This window comes from Schistocerca americana, chromosome 3 (genome assembly GCF_021461395.2).
Source record: "Schistocerca americana isolate TAMUIC-IGC-003095 chromosome 3, iqSchAmer2.1, whole genome shotgun sequence".
Taxonomy (NCBI): Eukaryota; Metazoa; Arthropoda; class Insecta; order Orthoptera; family Acrididae; genus Schistocerca; species Schistocerca americana.
The window spans coordinates 574,252,929-574,275,976 of NC_060121.1; the positions used below are offsets into that span (position 1 = coordinate 574,252,929).

A 23,048-nucleotide genomic window follows, 5' to 3' on the forward strand; every position below is an offset into this window, starting at 1 on the left:
CATTAATATAGGAGTTCCGCAAGGACCAATACCGTTCCTGATATACATCAATGACTTTCCCAGTAGTGTTACTCATAGTGAAAAAATCCTCTTTGCTGATGACTGCAATATTGTAATGACTGAGAAAAAAAGAGAACTCCTTGCCGAGAAAGCAAATGAAACCCTCAAGGAAGTTTATTATTGGTCAATAAGTAATAAAGTGGCATTGAACATAAAGAAAACTAATGCCCTGAATTTCAGTTTAAAGAGGAAAAATGACAATGTTAAATTAAATGTAAATGGCATCTCTATAGACTGTGTAACAAATGCAAAATTTCTAGGAATGAATATTGATTCTCAAACGAAGTGGTGTGAACACACAAAGGTACTTGCAAACAGAATGGCATCAGCATGTTATGCCCTTAGAATCCTATCATCAATGTGTAACAGGCAGTGTCTTTTAGTTACATATTATTCATATGTACACTCAGTTGTTAGCTACGGAATTCTTTTTTGGGGAACAAATGCACAAAATATGAACGCCAGAAAGGAGCCATAAGAATAATAATCAAAAATACTAGTCGAGCTCAATATAAAGATCTGTTCAGAACATTGGGGATTTTAACTGCTCCATGCAAATGCATTTACCAGTCAGTTCTACACATCAAAAATAACTTTGGTAATCACTGCACAGCAGTTCTGTCCATAACCATGCAACAAGAGATAGACCCAACTTACATTTAGCAAGAAAAAATAAACGTAAAACCAAAACAGCATTTTCTACCATGGAATAAAACTCTAAAATAAATTACCAAAAGAGATTAAAGAAATTGCCAAGATACACTTATTTAAAAAGGCAGCTAAAAAGTACCTGTTAGGCCACACATTTTATACATTGAAGTATTACGTAGCTAAAACAAAAGTAGGGGTTTGATACAAATGCTATACAAATAAATAATAATAATAATGATTATAAAACATACAACATTCCATATAACACCTTCTTTTTTCCTTCTTTTTTCCTTTCAAGAAATAATTACCCCCAAGCTATGCGTAGCACAGTACCAATACCTCTTCCTCTTTCTGAGCTCAACATCACACTCATTATGGAGGGATGCTGAATAAGTTTTTCAGAATAGCAAATGGGAAGTTGCGGTACAGAAAATGGCCCAGAGGTCACTAGTGTGCGTGTGTGTGTGTGTGTGTGTGTGTGTGTGTGTGTGTGTGTGTGTAGTGAGTGAAGTGTTATGAAACAATGTGTGTATAGTGTGTGCTGTGACTGATAATGAGATATGAGTGAATAATGTGGCGTTACATTATGTAATAAGCCACTTGTAAAAAAATAGTATTGTATATCAGGAGTAAATCTAATGATTGTCTCTAACTAGAAGTCTGTAAATATATGCTATAAGAATTAGCTTATTTTAAATTGATCTAAATTTGTAAATACTCTGACATGTCCTAAATCATTGTAAAAAGAGATCTACGGATGAATAAAGCTACTACTACTACTTAGTGTAGAGTAATGAAATTATTGGAATACATTTTCTAGGTAAATTATTTAAGTGCAAGAACATAGCTCATTGTACGTGCAAGATAAGCCATTGCAAATGTGAATTGTTGATGCATTAATAACCAGTGTAAACACCATAGTGTTGAATGCAAGCATGCAAACGTCCATTAATTGTGTTGTGCAGATGCCGGATGTCAGTTTGTGGGATGGAGTTCCATGCCTGCTGCACTTGATCGATCAATATTGCAGATCATGAATGGCAGCTCAACAGCTCCAATCACCATATTGACGTTCGTATTTCCAGTCAGGGTGTGTGAGACAGCCACAAGAGTACCCCTGCTGTTATAGGAAATCGTACCCCTAGGATGACTTCAGGTGTAGGTCCAGAGTGTCTAGCATGCAGACAGGTTGGTTGCAGGCCCTCAGCTGGCCTGCTTCTGACTAACACACGTCAGTTAATGGTACCGTAGCAGAACCAGTTTTGTCAGAAAACGTAACTGCCTCCCTCGCTGCCTTCCAATGAGCTCTTACTTGACACAATTGAGGTCACAAACGGCGGTATTTTTTGGTCAGTGGAATGCACGCTACACGGTGTCTTGCCCGGACCTGTGCCTGAAGTAAGAGATTTGTAACAGTTCGCAAACTGCTACTCCAAATGCTGCTGAATATGCAGTAGGATGCGCCAGAGTCATAAGCCGTAGACGATTGTCTTCCCTCTCGGTAGTGACGCATGACCGTCCAGAAGCCGCTCATCTTGTCACCGTACATTCTCGTGACCACCGCTGCCAGCAATCATGTACAGTGACTACATTCCTGCCAGATCTTTCTGCAGTATCGCAAAGGGAACATCCAGATTCTTGTAGCTCTGTTACACGACTTCATTCAAACTCAGTAAGGTACTGACAATGGCGTCTTTGTCGCCTTAAAACCGTTCTTGACTGACATCAAATCATCACGTTCAATTTCATAGGTAAGCAACGCGTATGACCGTCTGAGTTATAGCTTGTATTTAAAACAAACCTGATTTGCATCCTCGTGGCGGCGTGGCTAGCACCATCCGTACACGACTGCTGCGAAATCTGAATAGACATCATCTTTTAGATGTACAAACACGCTTACCAACTTTCGGTTATGTCGCACAATTCTTTCTTGATGCTGCGATTTTTTTCGTCAGTGTATTTTATTTTTTACTTAAATCGCAGGGCTATTTGCCATCTTTACTTTTGTTACACGTACTTACCGAGCGGACCCAATCGGTAGTTGACAGTGACCAGTATGACTCCATACGAGACGAGAAAATCAGGCCCGAACTTTAGACCTGCACCGCTGCCGTGTGAGAAGCCTCCGCCGTGCACCCAGAACATGACGGGCAGCCCTGCGCCCTCCTCCGGAACGCCGGGCACGTACACGTTCAGGTAGAGGCAGTCCTCAGATCCGGTGCCGTCCTCTTGCACGCAGTCGCTGCCGTATTCTGTGGCGTTGAACACGCCCTCCCAGGCCGCTACTGGTCGTGGCGCCTGACAGAAATCAGTTTCTGGTTGAAATATGAGAAGAAACTCGATGACAATTATACTGACATTGTTCATAGTCGCTACTTTCTTGTACCACTGGGGTGTTTTTGCTGATAATGGTAGCCATTGTTTTATATATATATATATATATATATATATATATATATATATATATATATATATATATATATATATATATACTTTTTGTTGATATTTAGTTCGATAGTGCTTATAGACATGACGAATTTAGTTATTATCATTCATCGTTATCATCAGCATCAGCCATATGATATCCAGAGGGCTTAAATGACGGACTGAGAGCAATATGTTCCTTAATCGAAAATGAGCCTCTTGGTATGCCTCTCGTTTCTCACAGTTTGTCAGTGAGGTTCCGAAACACCCTGTATAATATCATCATTAACTACTTTGCAACCTCTGGTTGTTAAGGGCAACCTATAGACTTTTCGATGAATTACGGTCTTTAAAAGTACTTATACAAGTTTTGTAATATCGTCCACCCATTTTACATTAGGCTGTCGTCTTAGTCTTTTCCTATCTCTTGGAATCCAGCTATCATCAGTTCTTCTGGCTACATTTGCCATTTGCATTTCGTTCCCCACTCTAGTCCATTCCCCAGCCCATTTATTTCCTTTCTTTTTCCCTGTATTAATCCCCGGCATCGCCTCTTTGCTCGCTAAACAACCCTCAACTGCTCTGCACATTAAAATTCCACGTCTCACGTGGTTAACTCACAACTTGTAACTAAACTGATTATAAGGTTTCCTTCGTCTACATACTGGAGGATCACAAGTAACAGCCCCACTTAGTTTACCAAAGCATTGCACACCCGTTAAATTCTTCTTACTTCTATTCCTTTCTGTTCAGTAATCGTCTATCACAATCGGAACATGTCACCCGATCCCATGATTTCACTGTTAATTTGTACCACGTTCATTTCTATACGTTGGTTAAAAGAAGGAATGATCAAAAAGTTTCCCTCGAAGATCGTACAGTCCAGAAGCGGTATGTTAATCAGGCAAAATTACCTTGAGCACTGAGACATTCATCGAACTGACGCAGCAGAGCGAAGATACCCGTTTCATAAAACACCGTGCAACTTATTCCTGCACATCCTAATCCAACGAGAATCGTCGACCCTTCAGGACACTTCTTAAGGGACCGAAGGCGTGATAATCGTACGGGGGGGGGGGGGGGGGGGGGGGGGGGATGAGGACCGTAGGGCTGGCGCTCGAGTGTCTCCCTCTTAAGTTGGCGTAAGTTCTCCATTACGACATTTGCGATTTGGGGAGGTGCATCATCATCAAGCATCAGCTGCCCTTGGCGCTGTTTTCCCTGACGTTTAGCCTTAATTGCACGCCGTAATCTCTCCGGTGTTTCTCAGTGCAGTTCTCCATTCATGCAGACACCAGGTACCTTGAAATCAGTAAGCAGTGAGTCCCGGTCATCAGCGAACAGAGAGGACATCAGCTGTCTGGAAGATAGTTGGAATGAGAGGACGATGGATAACATCACAGCATCGTCAAAGGCCGGCTTGTTGCTATCGGTAATGGATCAGACTGCCCCCCCCCCCCGCCCCCCCCCCCCCCCCGATCGACCGGCGTCTTGTGTTGAATCACAACCAGCACGAAGCTTGTTGTACCATTCCACAACGGTGGCTTCCTTCAACATGTGATGGATGTCTACCGGTGTTTGTCCTTCGCTAACTAACTGTAAGAGAAGAATAACAGGAATTTGGTCCTGTTTGGACGCATTTATTAATAAAGACGTCATATTTCACGTTTTCGCATTTATAACACGCACGTCGGAAAGACAGGCATCCACATTAATATCTTTCCTGCATGTATGTGCTTATATATACGCATTGGAGTCGCGTTACATTGCATATACGGTGCATTAACGCCGTCAAACGGAAAAATTTTTATCGCCTTTTACACATTATTTACGTTTTATGGTAAGTAGTATCGAAGCCTATTTTCAGAATAGTTTTGTTAGCTTGCGTTCGTTGCTGAACTTCTTCTGCGCTGAAGGCAAAAAGTACAGCGTCATCAGTAAAACTAAGATGTTCAGATTGTTTGTTGTTGTGGTCTTCAGTCCTGAGACTGGTTTGATGCAGCTCTCCATGCTACTCTATCCTGTGCAAGCTTTTTCATCTCCCAGTACCTACTGCAACCTACATCCTTCTGAATCTGCTTAGTGTATTCATCTCTTGGTCTCCCTCTACGATTTTTACCCTCCACGCTGCCCTCCAATACTAAATTGGTGATCCCTTGATGCCTCAGAACATGTCCTACCAACCGATCCCTTCTTCTGGCCAAGTTGTGCCACAAACTTCACTTCTCCCCAATCCTATTCAATAACTCCTCATTAGTTATGTGATCTACCCATCTAATCTTCAGCATTCTTCTGTAGCACCACATTTCGAAAGCTTCTATTCTCTTCTTGTCCAAACTATTTATCGTTTCACTTCCATACATGGCTACACTCCATACGAATACTTTCAGAAATGACTTCCTGACACTTAAATCAATACTGGATGTTAACAAATTTCTCTTCTTCAGATACCTTCCATTAACTAGTAGTCGTCTTTTACTTTCCCGTGTTAAGGATGTGAAAACATATATCATGAATGCTTTGAATAGTTTTTGTGGCGCTAAATTTTCTTACCTAATTTATCTTTCAATTCTGAATTTCTCACTATCCAGTTGAACTCTAATGCCAGTCCAATCACTTACATACACCTACCTACTCTTCTGTTTTCTAACGTAACATGTGACAGTGCCTGTTCTTCATGGCACGCCCGTAAGGGTGTTTCTTTTTATACTGGTTGCTGGAGTGGCCTCTACTAACAATGTGGGGGAGAGCCACTAATTACGTACATTTCAATGTCCATTTCAGACTCTCACGGTGTGCAGCTACCCTTGCGTGACAGTTTTGTGTGATATGAGAAAAAAGTACGGCTGAGCTGCTCACGATCGCCACTGCAGAGCCCTGTAACCCTCAAGACCCACTGTGTTACCTGACAGAGGTTAAAATTACCATTAGTCCATGCTTATGTGGTCAGTGATTTACCAAAAAGTAAACAGAAAGGAGTGAGTTCAAGTTTATTACATTTAAACCCGTAAAATATAATAAATATTTCAATTTTTTCTCCCTCCCTCAGAAGATGCCATTAAATTGTTCCAAAGAATCAGGAAAACAAAGACGTCCCTCTACACCGTGTTAGCTACATCAATTTGGATTGTACAGAGGAAAAGAAAAGCGCTTTCCTTAGTGAAATATTTATCTTGTCTTTACAAGAAACTCTCTCGATTCTAGCTTTCCGGTTGTTACATAATCATTTGAATGCTCAGAACTCAAAATTTCGCGAAACTAATGAGTGTACACTAGCCACTTACACTTCGGTTCCCTTCCTATTCATTGCACCAGAATTGCGGTGCTCAAATCTTTCCAGTCATGAACGATCCCTGTTCTTCTACACTTCTCGTCGAACTTAACGCTATAACTATCTTTTATTCAGCGAATCAGTCATCACAAACTTCCAACTTCCCAGCAGTCACAAAAAATTTTTTAATAAAGTGTTGGTCATTCTTCATTTAAGCAACCAACTTGCTCATCCAACACAAAAGCATAAACAAGTGATAGCAAGCCGTCAAAGAAACTGAATGTCTTTTACATGATAGGAAATTCTCTTCCTATATATGTGGCAGCCACGTCTACAAAATACAGATTCGCTTCTCTGCACCGTCGCTCAAAGGAATACTTACCACTGAATCCCTATTCGTTGTCATTTTCTTGGCATCAGTAGCACAAGTGCATTTCTTAATCAACAATTTTCATTGTCTTGAAAACTGCAACTATGCAAGTTCTCAAACTGTGGCGTAGATAATTCATTCGCCATCTTTGAGACAATCAGAATTTCTAATTCCTATCTGCAGATACACAACTCCATACATCCCTTAGGAATATTAGGATTTTGTCGGATTACACCGTGAAGTATGCTGCACATCGTGCGTCGAGGAAACAAAGAATACACTTGACACGGTGTTGCGTCGTAAGGGCAGCAAATTTATTCTCACAAGGCAGTCAATAATCAAGGATTTCTTGACTGGTCTGGCAGTCATGAAATTTGCCATCATGCAAAGGGGCCACTCTATAGTGAGGTGTTCATTTAAATAAAGGTACAACATTTTTACTATCTTATTCCCGGCAGTAGTTTAAGCGTAGCATAGGTGGACTTAAATGTAGGATCCAACGTACGGTTACATCACAGGAGACTTAAATGTTTATACTTCGGCAGCAGGGGAGTTGGGGGGTTGCTTTAAGCTTTGGATAGCTGGACCTCAACTTGGAGCGAGCGGTGAGAATGTCAAGGTAGAACCTGGTGACCATGGTGTGACAATCATGACTGCAGGTCCCTAAACGTATGAATGATTAATAGTTTGGGAAACCCTGTTCTCATATCACTGAAAGCACTTCAGCAGACTGGTTACTACCTATATGATGAAAAACTTCTTCAGGTTGAGACTGGCCTCTTCTGTCTAGCACATAGGCCTGCACCTGCAAGGGAAACAAATACCCTTTGTTCTAGAACTGATACAGAGGAGATAGGGGTGACCTTGCACTTTGTTCCAAAATCGCAGACTTTGGCCTATAGGGCAAACAGACATTCTTTGTCTCAGGGGATAATTGGGCCACAGTGCAAGCTGGGCCAGTATCCCTCTCTTTGATTCTAGTATGGCAATACATCATCTTGCATTTTTTGCTACCTATTTATAGTTAAGACAACAGCCCTGCTTCCTAGGTGACATCATATGGGTGGCATAATTGGCCTGTTTTTGAATTTCCCAACAAAATTTGAATTTTCCGCCATTTTATACAATGGAGAAATTGACCTTTGTCAGAAATCTGGTAACATTGCATGATGTTGTGGGGGAAGGCTGAGGAAGAGAGGGGAGGGGATGAGGGATATCTGGCAACAATGCACTATGAATGGACAACCCCTTGTATAGCCACTGAGATGCAATTTTTATGATTGTACAAGTATTAAGAGACGCCCAGTGTTGGGGACATTAAATACAGATTTTGATCACTACGGGACAAACATGGAGTGCAACTATTTGAATGTGAATGGGTCATAGAAAGACAGTGTAAGACCTTTTTGTGTGGGCTACTGCCAGTTTTATGGAAGAAATTTGGGTACAGTTGAGATTTCCGTCTTTTAAGTCGGGAGAAACGTAACGTTTTCGTCTCTGGATGTCATGTCACGAATATAATATGGTCGTTATGAAGGGATCTAGCCTCTACAGAACCCTGGCTGCCCCCCTCTAGACACTCTCTCTTCAGTGTAAGACAAACAGCTGATCGACCCCTGAATAAGTGGCTCCGCCACCACCTGTGGGGCACACTTGCCCACATGTGAAAGACCCCATGGCTTCCACACTGCCGCTATTGTGTGCCAGTGGAATAAAAATCTTTGGAGCACAGTGAGCGGTCTCTGCTATTGAGAAGTGTTGAAGGGGCACAGATCCACATTATCAGACTGCCAAAAAGGAGACGTTATCAAATGCAGGGACAGAGTAGACAGCTGGACACTCCCAGAGGATGTGGCCGCCGATGTCAGATATGTGACGTGCATTTTGCCAAGGGAAGAAAAGCTTGTTAGAAATACTTTCAAAGTCTGTAAGTGGCTTCTTGCTGAGGGAATAGTGGGAGCAAAAGCGGACCCACTACATTCCTGCCGCCGGACTTTGGTAGACGGGGCCCGACGACCAAAGAACATCCATCCACTGCCTTCATACTGCCACAAGACACAGCTTGCCTGCTCGAGGACGCCTCCAGTCTCTCCAGGAGTAGCTCAACTATTGCCTGCTTGAAAGCCTTCTTATTCATGTGAGGCTGTCATATCATAGCAACAACACTGAAAGCCCTGCTACAACCACGAGAAATTTGTTGCTGATGGGCAAATGATTATTTCCTTTTTACTTATGATAGCAATTTATAAATAGTACTTGGAGAGCCTTAGTCGAAAAGCACTTTTGTTTATAAAAGTAAATGTTTGTGACTAATTCCATTTACAGTCTTGTGGCTGTCGCTCCTAACTGCGTAATTTTCAAATTTTTGGAGCTTTATAAGATATTGTGATTCATGCTGTTTAACATGCAAATGCCGTACATAAGTGCAGTTTAAGGTACTGTGTTACATTTTGTTTCATACTCAAATCCTGAACTCAAAGTAAACTCAATATATTGCATAAAATTTCGATCACTGCAAGTTATAATGTTCCTCTGTGAGCAGTGCCCTTAAGCAAGGTACCAGATTCCAAACGTCCCTTGATTTCAGTTCCCTTTGCAACGTTTGCTCGATGTCAAGATGTAACATTCGTCTCCGGAACCTGTCAATTAGGATATTTTCAGGACCGTATTCATTTCTGCAGCTGATACAGTATTCCTTGCAGACCTGTTGAACCACCAAGAAATCCATTAACTTTATACCCGTAGTGTTCAGGGAGAAGTCCATACTCGGCAGCTCCTTTCCGTCACTCTGCCTCTTTCTCCACTTTCACTCTTCTCACCGGCCTGATCTTACACAACCAACTGTCACGTAGCCACCCACTTGATTCTCACGACTTTCGTGACCTGTGGACGTTCACATGAACGGCTGGTACAACTTATACGCCATCTACAATGCTGTAGACCGAAAAATGTCCCTTTTTAAAGTTTTTCACCGTGCTGCTAGTGCAGAACTTCAGTCGCAGTGACGGTAAAATGGGAAAAACATTAATTCGGATGGTTGGTGGCAACTTAAACTTTCCTGTGAAATAATCAGTCAGTCGTCAGTCACAAAACTTGTCATCCCACCTACCTAAATATACGTTTCCAAGGAACGTAAATAGTTTACTGGAATTATTACTTGCAACAAATCCATGCCGCTCGCCATCAAAGAGTGAGTTCATACCGACACATGTTGTTTCAGATGTTACATTTATCATCATCGTCTTCAAGGATTGGGTCTTTTGGAATGTTTCGCCTCAGAGCTATTCATGGCATCTGTTTTAAGAAACGTCCTACGTATCTCGCCGGTTGGGCTACATTGTACTGCCGCTTTAGTTATGCATTCGTTAGACATATGGTCTTCTCAGTTCGGTCGGTCTTTTTCAGTTGTAGCTGTAATAGGTTCAACTTTTAGTTCTCTAATATCATCATTTCTCTAGTGGTCCAACAATGAATATCCGCTACGAAGTGGAGGAATTTTATCGCTGATGATTCAATTCGTCGTAGTTAATCACATGTTCCTTTTCAACATTTCTAGCATACAGCATCAGACTAACGAACAATATTACTTTGTAGAGTTTAAATAATGTTTCCTTCAAATGGTTCAAATGGCTCTGAGCACTATGGGACTTAACATCTGAGGTCATCAGTCCCCTAGAACTTAGAACTACTTAAACCTAACTAACCTAAGGACATCACACACATACATGCCTGAGGCAGGATTCGAACCTGCGACCGTAGCGGTCACGCGGTTCCAGACTGAAGCACCTAGAACCACTCTGCCACAACGGCCGGCATAATTTCGTTGATTATCAAAATAGAAAACTGACATTATCACACATTTGTGCATGAAACTCTGAGAACAAATTTGGCATTTCAGTGACACCAGCTTGATGTATTTGATAGCATCGTTTCACCCACTTGCTTTTGAGAGTTTGTGCTAACAGTTGTTAACAAAGTGGTCTCTCTGCAGTTACAACCAGTTCGTGATCCCCTGAACATCGCCAGTCCCGAGTAATTCATTAGCAGTAGCCTCATGGAAAGCATTGATACCCATTTTTCACTTTGTAATCTGAACACACAAAGTACCATCATTTACAAAAGTGCTATTGAATAATCATTCAAAGGCGCTTTACGGTACCACTTCAGTGACTTCCTCAAGCATGAGCTTGACTGCAATGCACGCCACTTACGGATACCCATCTTTTGTTGCTGTTCGCATCCGCCATTTCCCCTTTCTCCATTATTTTTTCTGATAATAGTTTTTGGATTACCCATTCTGTTTCCGCGGAGTGTTCCCAAGTGTATAAGGTATCCTCAAATAATGTCCTCCCAGAATTCAGAAGCGATTCCATTAACTCTAAAACATTTGTTGTTACGCTTATAACATTAACTTCTTTTCCACCGTACATTTTGACATTCCAAACACACTGTGTGATCAAAAGTATCAGGAAACCCCCCAAAACATACGTTTTTCATATTAGGTGCATTGTGCTGCCACCTACTGCCAGGTACTCCATATCAGCGACCTCAGCAGTCATTAAACATCGTGAGAGAGCAGAATGGGTCAAGTCGCGGAGCTCACGGACTCCGAACGTGGTCAGTTAATTGGGAGTCAGTTGCCATACGTCTGTACGCGAGATTTCCACACTCCTAAACATCCCTAGATGTGAATAGACACGTACAGCACAAAAGCGTACAGGTCGACATCGTCTGTTCACTGACAGAGACCGCCGACAGTTGAAGAGGGTCGTAATTTGTAATAGGCAAACATCTATCCATAGCATCACAAAGGAATTCGAAACTACATCAGGATCCACTGCAAGTACTACGACAGTTAGACGGGAGGTGAGAAACATGGCCGAGGGCTTGCTCATAAGCCACACATCGCGCCGATAAATGTCAAACGACGCCTCGTTTGGTGTGAGGAGCGTAAACATAGGACGACTGAACAGTGGAGTGACGAATCACGGTACACAATGTGACGAACCGGTGGCAGGGTGTGGGTATGGCGAATGCCCGGTGAACGTCATCTGCCAGCATGTGTAGTGCCAACAGTAAAATTCAGAGGCGATGGTGTTATGGTGTGGTCGCACCATCACAGCACAGGCCTACATTAATGTTTTAAGCACCTTCTTGCTTCCCACTGTTGAAGAGCAATTCGGCGATGGCGACTGCATCTTTCGACACCGTCGAGCATCTGTTCATAATGCACGGCCTGTGGCGGAGTGGTCACAGTATCATTCCTGTAATGAACTGGCCTGCACAGAGTCCTGACCTGGATCCTATAGAACACCTTTGGGATGTTTAGGAACACCGACTTGTTGTCAGGCCTCACCAACCGACATTGATACATCTCCTTAGAGCAGCACTCCGTGAAGAAAGGGCTGCCATTCCCCAAGAAACCGCCCAGCAACTGTATGAGGAGGAGTGGCCACGCGGTTTGATGCGCAGAGTCATGGATTGCGCAGCCCCATCCCGCCGGAGCTTCGAGTCCTTCCTCGGGCATGGGTCTGTGTGTTGTTCTTAGGATAAGTGAGTTTAAGTTAATTTAAGTAGTGTGTAGGTTTAGGAAGCGATGACCTCAGCAGTTTGGTCCCTTAGGAATTCACACACACACATACACACACACACACACACACACACACCTGCTTGAGCGTATGCCTGCGAGAGTGGAAACTCTCATCAAGGCTAAGGGTGGGCCAACACCATACTGAATTCCAGCATTACGGATGGAGGGCGTCTCGAACTTGTCAGTCATTTTCAGGCAGGTGTCTGGATACTATTGATCACGTAGTGTATATCCGCCTACAGCACCCACTTTGGATAATTTCTGTCCGTATTTAAAACGTTTTCCAGAAACGAACTGGCGAAAGCATAAATTTCCACGAAATGAAACCATTGTTTCATCGGTACAAACTCCTTCACCCGGAGTGAAAGCTTCTTTGAAGTCTTTGTTCAGACGATTCACAAGCTTCGTCTTTTGAAAACCTTGTCATATTCATCTATATTTTCACTGTCGCAAAAATGTACAACGAAGTAGCAAATCCAACATCACTGGAGAGCCAAAGAAACTGGTACACTTGCTTAATATCGTGTACGGCCCCGCGAGCACACGGAAGTGCCGCAACACGACGTGGCATGGACTCGACTAGCGTCTAAAGTAGCAATGAAGGGAATTCACGTCCTGAATCCTGCAGGGCTGTCCATAAATCCTTAAGAGTATCAGTGAGTGGAGATCTCTTCTGAACAGCACGCTGCAAGGCGTCCCAGATATGCTCAATTATGTTCATGCCTGGGGAGTTTGCTCTCCAGTGGAAGTGTTCAAACTCAGAAGAGTGTTCCTGGAGCCACTCTGCAGCAATTCTGGACGTGCAGGGGTGTCGCATTGTCGTGCTGCAATTGCCCAAGTCCGTCGGAATGCACAATAGACATGAATAGATGCAGGTGATAAGACAGAATGCTTATGTACGTGTCACCTGTCACAGTCACACCTAGATGTATCAGAAGTCCCATATCACTCCAGCTGCACACGCCCCACACCACTACAGAGCCTCCACCAGCTTGAACCGTCCACTGCTGACATGCAGGATCCATGGATTCATGAGGTTGTCTCCATGCCCGTGCACGTCTATACGCTCGCTACAATTTGAAACGAGAGTCTTCGGATCAGGCAACATGTTTCCAGTCACCAACATCCAATGTCGGTATTGACGGGCCCAGGCGAGGCGTAAAGCTTTGTGTCCTGCAGTCATCAAGGTTACACGAGATGGTCTTCGGCTCCGAAAGCCCATATCGATGATTCCTTTGGTATCAAAAACTAACGTGCATCATACACCTTAATGTAAAAAGGTAAGCTAATAAATCTAACGGTTTCGTTGAATGATTCGCACGCTGACACTTTTTGGTGGTCCAGCACTGAAATCTGCAGCAATTTGTGGTAGGGTTCAACTTCTGTCATGTTGAACGATCATCTTCAGTTGTCATTGGTCTTGTCCTTGGAAGATCTTTTTCCGGCCGCAGCGATGTCAGAGGTTTGATGTTCTACCGGATTCCTGATATTCACGGTACACTCGTGAAGCGGTCGTACGGGAAAATCCCCACTTCATCGCTATCTCGGAGATGTTGCGTCCCACCCCTCGTGCGCCGACTATAACGCTATGTTCAAACGCATTTCAACTTCGATAACCTGCCACTGTAGCAACAGCAACCGATTTAACAACTGCGACAGACCCTTGTATTATATAGGCGTTTCCGACCGTAGCGCTGTATTCTGCCTGTGGTGTGCGTACTGTAAGACCTTCGGTACACACACCATCAGATTATTTGACTTGTCGCTCTAACGAAGTAGGCGAGTGTCAGCAATATGTCTCGTGGTCTTATCGTGGCGTGTTTATCTTCTGCCGTTAGGTCAGACGATAGATATGCCCCTTGCACGCTTAGAGTAGCAGATTGACGGTGACCAACTTTAAACAGAACTTGATTAATTTTCACACACATTTATTAAAATAATACAATGCATAAACATTACTTAACTTGATTCTGGATGCTGTTTACAATTGACAATCTGAAGTTCCTTTGGTCTTGGTACGTTAATCTTACTCTCACATATCTCTGATACTTGACGAAGTGTCTATACATTTATCTTCATGGCTATGTACAGGAATATGGTAATCTTATTAGGCGAAGACTGAAACTTGACTATAGACTGGTACAGACCAATGCAGACTGACTAATCGGAGGTTATAATACCTCGCGCGTTCAGGTATCACTGCGCGAGTGTAATCCGCGAGGAGAAAAGGTTATACGTTAGCAGCAATCTCATTGGCTGCGTTACATATTAATACGCGGATCGGCGGAAGCAAAATTTGGTCCGTCTCTATGATAGCGCCATCTCGTAGTGCGGAGACGGACGAGCGCTGCGCCTGCGCTGTTGTGCTTAGCGGGGCGCGCTCTAGTGGGAAAGTTGTGTACGCGTTGACTACGCGGAACTATGTACACAACACTGCCTGTTTACATGTCTCTGTATTTGAATACGCATCCCTGTACCTGTTTCTTTGGCGCTTCAGTGTATAGTAGAAGATACTTGGTTTTTAAAAAGCAGCTTCCGGCTCTAATAACGCTTGTAACCAAGAGCCATCCACAACAAAGGTCCCATAAATTTCCTCAAATTATCAACGCTAATATTACTTTATAACGTCAGTCTTGAAGACGGTGGTAATGTCTCTGCAGTTGTTCCAGTAACAATCTTTTGTTCAGCTTAACGGATTGTTTCCTTCACAATGAAATTGCATACTTCTTCATCAAGAAAAAAATTGTAAGCGTCAATGAGACGAATATTTGCTGGTAGATTAACCAAGAGTGCATTGCCCAATCCACAGTTACCAGAAACAACAAAACAGTTTACTTTCCCCTGCACTCAGACCACTTTATTCGTGAAGTAGGGAGCCCATCAGTACACGATATCTCTGTAGGTGACAGCTCACTTTTGCTGTTATGGTCAGTGGATGATGAACTTCGTTTTCCCAACTTATGGACGTATCATTCGTAACTTGCATGTGTATGTTTTGTTTCTTTAATGGAATTACTTCATCTTCACTACTACTCTAACTCCAGGAACGAGGACGATTGTCTTCGTGGGAATTAATGCCACTTCCGAACAGTGACTCATCAGTTAAGCTCGATTACTTCAATCATTTTTGGATCTGTGGTCTTGTGAATCCATTTTTACCAAAAACCACAAAGTCTTATTGAAAACAAGGACTACGCAACGCCAACCATGTAATCGAAACGCCATTACCAGCAAGGATCACATACAGGTGCTACATATCGTAACCAGGTAACAACTGCCTGTCATCCAGTACTGCACTACAAAACCATCAAAGAACTTTTGCCGCTGGCCGGTAGAAAGTGGCGCCCATTTGTTTTCAGCACAACTCTGATAATATATGCATCACAGACAAATACTCACGAGTCCTCACGTGATCGCTTATGATGCACACGGCGAAAACTGAAAAATCAGTGTACATCATATAGGCGTATACCGCACATGGCGGTGAAAGTGTAAGTGATTCACATAGATTTTTTCTACTCTACCTTGTTAAACGCCTTTTCAAACCGAACATAGTAAGCTGGCAAGCTAAACACCCTTCTTTTCACGGTTATTTGTGCCAAAGTGAAAAGTAAGGCCGAACATGATGTACCTTTCCTAAAACCATGTTATACCTCCAACATACGTGCTTCCACTATTGGTACTAAGGTCTTATTTATAAGTTTAGCCTACTGTTTGCAGCATGAACTTTGTAGAGTTATTTCTCGGTAATTTTGGCATTTTAATTTATCGCCTTTCTTGCAAATAGGGTATATCAAAGATTCATTCCATTCGTGTGCCATACGTCCACTGAACAAGCAAACAATCATAAAGTGTTACATTTATTTGACTATCAACCAGTTTACTGTAACTTGCTCACTGGATACATTCACAGCTCTCCGTGAACCGATCTGAGAGAAAGTAATCTCACTGTAAGCGAGCTTTTAATAATAATAATAATGATACAAGGGCTGTCCGTCTGTCCACTCACCTCGAAGCGCAGGTCTCCGACCGGCGGCTCGGCGTACGGAATGCCCAGGAAGGCGGAGTACGTCGTGTTGTAGGCGCTCGTGGCTGTGCTGCCTCTCAGTACGCCCTCCCGCACGGCCACCAGCACCTCGTCACACTGTCGGAGCGTTCTTATATTTGAGTAAGCGAACGTTCAAAAATTCGAAATACAAAACCTAAAATATGTGGATGCTTCAAATATGAACAACTGTTTCATTGGTGGACAATTCTCCGCACCTTTTAGAGAAGTACTTGTTTGTAAACAAAACGCTTTATGCTAACATTGCAGTACGAGAAAGACGATTAGTTTGTTGACCACCACGTTTGCTTTACTGGTTTGTATTATTATTTTGTCTTTGGTTCTTTAGCTGTGCAGAGTTCTTTTGCAGCATTTTCCAAATTTCTTTCCTCCATTACATAAGTACTGTTGCTAAACATTTTGTGTTATATTTTTATGTGTATTGCTTGTATATACTGCGTATTCTGCCTGCCAACTATACACCGAAAACATTAACAGTGTGAAGCAGTACTCCTTTCGTGATTTGTGTTCAGCAGATTTAAATGTTGCTCATTTACTTGTTTGTTTACTGGTATTTCCGCAAGTTTACGTGTCGAATATCTTTTGCTGTAGTAAATACGGTAACGAGGTTGCATCTCTATCTAATAATTTAACTTAAATACAGATGATCGTGAAAAACACTACTCTTAGTGGAATGTGCATTACTGATGTGTATACGTTACAAATCAGTGGAATGTAGTCTACGTAATTTATAACCTACGATGATGTAAAGTGTTTTATTACCGGTATGTTAGGTCGAAATGCGAGTATTACGGAAATGCTTCGCGAACTCTAATGGAACTCCCTTGAGGAAAGGCGACGTTCTTTTGGTAAAACATAGAGAATGCTTGGAGGATAGCATACGTAGTGTTTTGTAGTTCAAGTAAAATCGTTTACCCTTTGCTAAATTACTTTTACTCAGTATAGCGCATTGGGAGGCACTGAAACAAGATCCTGTACTTCATGCAAAGGGTTCTACAGCGTGATTCAAAAAGGTTCATCCAGATTCACAAGACTATGCCTTTTACATGCACAAGGACAGAAACTTGGGATGAATTTTAACTTGTTCATAGTACTATAAAGTTTTTATTTGTCGGAGAACCATGGGATTTTACAAGGATATACAAATTGTCTCTCCTAACAGCCGTCAGAGCCATTTTCTCTGGTGTTTCGACAGATGCTTGTAATTTTGTTTTTGCAACGTCTTGCTGGAGTCAGCCCAAACAAGTTAGCCTAGCGCAATATTCGTTTTACCGATATGTGTTAAGAGGGACAATAAAACATGAGGAGTAACAAGTAGTTACAGCTGTGCCCTCGCTCGCGCTGACTGATACCGCCGTGCGAAAGTGCGCTACTCAGTCGCCGCTGGAAAACTGATTATTCTTCTTGTTATATTGTTCCTGTTAATAGATATCGGTAAAATGAATATCACATAAGAATAACGTGGTAGCGCCCTATCAAATGGACATATAATATTGCGACTTATAAATCATTTTGTTTGTAAAGGGGAAACAAACCCAAGCATTCTGTCACCGCTAAGCGTTGTATGAAAAATGAGATGAGCAGAATTTGTTTGGGCTGACACCTGAACACGTCCGGAAGAAGAGACACCACGCATTCACATAACATATTAGCCTAGATGGGCAATGAATCTACTACCGTCAGAGAGGATACGCAGTTACGCCCATCCTCTTGCTGGCATCCCAAGTTAGCGAGCGTGGAGGACATGGACGGAGAGTTCTGATAGTTGGCACTAGTTGGCAATGTGGGTCGGCCTGGAGGAGTACCTAAATAGTCCTCCCAGTTCCGATAAACACTGTGTCTGAGCACCGCATTGTTTAACGTACGTGCCTGGTAAACAGGAGATCCCTGGTCCGAATCCAAGTACAGCACACATTTTCACTTTTCTCCGCCCACTCCGTAAAAAGTCCCGATGCAGCTATCATTAACAGTCCCTTGCATTTCCTTTCTCCCCTCTCCAACTTGAACTTACGTACTGTATTTTACTTGCATGCGCATACCCCACTTACACTCCTGGAAATTGAAATAAGAACACCGTGAATTCATTGTCCCAGGAAGGGGAAACTTTATTGACACATTCCTGGGGTCAGATACATCACATGATCACACTGACAGAACCACAGGCACATAGACACAGGCAACAGAGCATGCACAATGTCGGCACTAATACAGTGTATATCCACCTTTCGCAGCAATGCAGGCTGCTATTCTCCCATGGAGACGATCGTAGAGATGCTGGATGTAGTCCTGTGGAACGGCTTGCCATGCCATTTCCACCTGGCGCCTCAGTTGGACCAGCGTTCGTGCTGGACGTGCAGACCGCGTGAGACGACGCTTCATCCAGTCCCAAACATGCTCAATGGGGGACAGATCCGGAGATCTTGCTGGCCAGGGTAGTTGCCTTACACCTTCTAGAGCACGTTGGGTGGCACGGGATACATGCGGACGTGCATTGTCCTGTTGGAACAGCAAGTTCCCTTGCCGGTCTAGGAATGGTAGAACGATGGGTTCGATGACGGTTTGGATGTACCATGCACTATTCAGTGTCCCCTCGACGATCACCAGTGGTGTACGGCCAGTGTAGGAGATCGCTCCCCACACCATGATGCCGGGTGTTGGTCCTGTGTGCCTCGGTCGTATGCAGTCCTGATTGTGGCGCTCACCTGCACGGCGCCAAACACGCATACGACCATCATTGGCACCAAGGCAGAAGCGACTCTCATCGCTGAAGACGACACGTCTCCATTCGTCCCTCCATTCACGCCTGTCGCGACACCACTGGAAGCGGGCTGCACGATGTTGGGGCGTGAGCGGAAGACGGCCTAACGGTGTGCGGGACCGTAGCCCAGCTTCATGGAGACGGTTGCGAATGGTCCTCGCCGATACCCCAGGAGCAACAGTGTCCCTAATTTGCTGGGAAGTGGCGGTGCGGTCCCCTACGGCACTGCGTAGGATCCTACGGTCTTGGCGTGCATCCGTGCGTCACTGCGGTCTGGTCCCAGGTCGACGGGCACGTGCACCTTCCGCCGACCACTGGCGACAACATCGATGTACTGTGGAGACCTCACGCCCCACGTGTTGAGCAATTCGGCGGTACGTCCACCCGGCCTCCCGCATGCCCACTATACGCCCTCGCTCAAAGTCCGTCAACTGCACATACGGTTCACGTCCACGCTGTCGCGGCATGCTACCAGTGTTAAAGACTGCGATGGAGCTCCGTATGCCTCGGCAAACTGGCTGACACTGACGGCGGTGGTGCACAAATGCTGCGCAGCTAGCGCCATTCGACGGCCAACACCGCGGTTCCTGGTGTGTCCGCTGTGCCGTGCGTGTGATCATTGCTTGTACAGCCCTCTCGCAGTGTCCGGAGCAAGTATGGTGGGTCTGACACACCGGTGTCAATGTGTTCTTTTTTCCATTTCCAGGAGTGTAGATACATTTTACAAATACGTTTAAAACCAAAGGTCTCATTCCACTTTCACATATGTTCAATGTCCTTCCATGGACCACACGACAAAACATCCAGACGGTAGTCCAAAGTAATTGGAAGGGGGGCCACGTAGACAGAAACTCACGCGAAAACCATCCCAAAAAGAAATCACGTACCGTGAGGTCACATAACAATGGAGGCCAACGGTGCAATGTGAGATCCGTACACCGGTCACGGTCCACCCATCATTCAGGCAGCTCATTGTTAAGAAATGCTGTTAGATGCAGCTGCCAGTGTGGTGGTGCTGTAACCTTTTCGACATGTTCTCATATCTGAGGAAGATGCCAGGTGTACATCGATCTGTTTTCCATCGATCAGTTTTCTTCGGAAAATGGTCGTAAAACTACGCAGCTCTGAGACTCGAGCTCGACCTTGCTGTGTTATCCATATTTTAAAATTGTAACAGTTCGCGTTCGCTGTTGCCTTATCACTGAACACCTGACTTGAAATGACATTTCTGTTTTCTATCTCCACACTCTTAATGACACTAAACTCTACACATTGTTACCACATGCATGAAGGAATTATTGCGTTGGCGTCATTGTTTGAAAAGCCAACAACGTAAAAAAAAAAATGCTTCCGACATCCCCACGACGAATCGCTAACTCCCGCCTAGCACGACGAGTTTATCTATGAGCACTACACGCAAAACTCCATTCAATAATGCAAACAACATTATGGGGAGGGTAAACACAGATTTGAGACATTGTTAATATCGATGAATAGAATCTTCAGTCAATAACAATTTAAATTTCGTAAAAATTACAACAATTAAAAAAGTCAGAACTTATTAGGTCTGTCGAAAAGCTGCAAAAATCTATAAGGAACCTTATTCACAACTACCCGTTTCACGTCAGTATAGACTAGGGTGACCAAACGTCCCGGAAAACCGGGATTGTCCCGGTTTTCATCCCTATGTTCCGGTGCCCATAAACTTTCTCAAATTTTTGTGATTTCGCTATATTAAAGGAAATACAACACAATAAATTAATATATTTTAGCTTATTTGTCTAAAACCTACATTGTCCCATACTAATAATCACAGTATCAGTATTGATACACTCTGGCAATAATTTACTTTGAGCGGTGCTTTGGCCAACAAGTAGTAAGTTGCATTATTGTAACACAACTATGAAACATTCCGAGTGTCGCGCCACTTACTCACACACTCATTGTCAGAACAGTGTAGTAGTTGATGTTTTGTCAGACAAACTGCAATAGTTTTTTCTCATATTAGTGGTATTATTGCTGCAGTACTGTGAAACGTAATGCCGAAACGTGTATCCAAGTTCAGTGACTGTTATTCCAAGGAATGGAATTTCATTAAGAACGGTCGTTTTGATTACGAAGCAGAGTGTTCCGTATGTAACTGTTTTATTAGTATAAGTCATGGTGGACGTTCCGACGTAGTTGATGACATCAGGTCAAAGAAACACATTAACAGATACACTGCACCGAGCTGCAGTAAAACTCTACTTATTTTGTGAAACATCAGTTTAGTTCAGCAAGAACTTAAGTCTCAGCATTAGTGAAAGGAGTTATTACTCCCCAGAGTGTAAAGGAAAGCCTTGAATACATCAAGAATTTTTCTTTCTACGGGATATCCACTGATGCCAGCAGTCATAAGGGCACTAAAATATTTCCGTTTGTTGTTCAGTTTTTCGATATTGATCAGGGAATTCAGACCAAACTTTTGAAGGTGAGTTCCCTACCTCATGAAACATCTGACGAAATTTCAAGAATTTGTATGAATACTATCGAAATGTTTGATCTTGAGAAAAATAAATGTGTGGCATTTTGTGGAGATAACACCAACACAAACTTTGGTGGTTTAAAAAGACAAGGCAAATGCAACGTATTTACCAAATAAAAGACAACATTGCATGAAAACATGGAAGGCATAGGGTGCCCTGCACATGTTTTACACAATAGCGTGCAGACATCTGCTGACAGTTTAATCTGTGATGTTGAAACTATCATCATGAAGGTATACTCACACTTTTACATATATACTCTTAGAACAGAGAGGCTTAAGGAGTTCTGTGATTATGTGGGAACTGAATATATGAATGTAATGTGTCACTCGAAAACTCGCTGGTTATCACTATTTCCAGCAGTTGAAAGAGTAATTCGCCTGTTTGAACCATTAAAAGATTTTTTCCTAAATGAAGACAAAGCCCCCAAAACATTGGTTCAGTTTTTCAATAACCCTTTAAGTGAAGCCTACTTATGGTTCATTCACAGTCAGCTTAGCACTTTGCAGCATGCGATAAAGGATATTGAGGGAAGCACGCAAAGTGTAATAGAGGTAAATGATGTTTTGAAAAATACTCTGGAAACTGTTACTAAGAAGAGAGAACAGCAGTTCATTTCTTTTAATGTTAAATCTGTCCTTAAAAGAGCAGAAGTATCAGAAGCAGCGGTAAGGAGTTTTAGAGAAGAAGTTAACAAGTTTTATGTCACTTGTGTAGAATATCTCAGCAAGTGGAGCGCCTCATATTTACCCTCATCGCCGGTGTTTGATTGGATGTTACAGAAGAGAGTTCCAAAATAGGGAAGTGTCGAAGAGACAGTTTCTTATTTGAAGAATAAAGAGATTGAAATCGATGATTCCATTCTCTTTGATCAGTTCGGCTTACTGACAAATTTTGTTGAAGAAATTCTTCACAAGTGGAATGATGAAAAAAAAACACCATTGGAATGTCATGATAAGTGAGTGGGTTTTTTTAAAAGCTGTGACTGTCGCAGCATTACTCTGAGTTGGTAATAATTTTAAGGTATTTATTTGCAACCCCAGCCCGTAATCCCAATGTGGAAAGAACATTTTGGTTCATGAATATCCAATGGACTGATGAAAGAAACAGAATGGAGGTGGACTCTCTTGAAGCAATCCTGCAGATCCTGTACAACTACAAAATGGATTGTGCCGAGTTTTATCACTGTGTCTCAAAGAACAAAGACATGATCAAGAAGGCCGGAGGCAGTGAAAAATGCCCTTTTCATCAAGGACAGTCAATTCCATCTACAAGTGCTCAGTAATATTAAAGCTCATGTTAATATTAATTGTTTAAAAATTTGAATGGCTGT

At 42.9% G+C, this 23,048-nt stretch overlaps 1 protein-coding gene across 1 annotated transcript in view; it reads right to left on the bottom strand.

Moving 5' to 3' along the window:
* Window positions 1-23,048, bottom strand: part of LOC124607324 (acetylcholinesterase-like) — an 82,437-nt gene that overhangs the window by 54,824 nt on the left and 4,565 nt on the right. The window contains exons 2-3 of the mRNA XM_047139625.1: window positions 16,376-16,510; window positions 2,733-3,009 (exon numbers count right to left, since the gene is read on the bottom strand). Of these exons, the coding sequence (XP_046995581.1) occupies window positions 2,733-3,009; window positions 16,376-16,510 (412 nt within the window). The remainder of the gene's footprint in view (window positions 1-2,732; window positions 3,010-16,375; window positions 16,511-23,048) is intronic.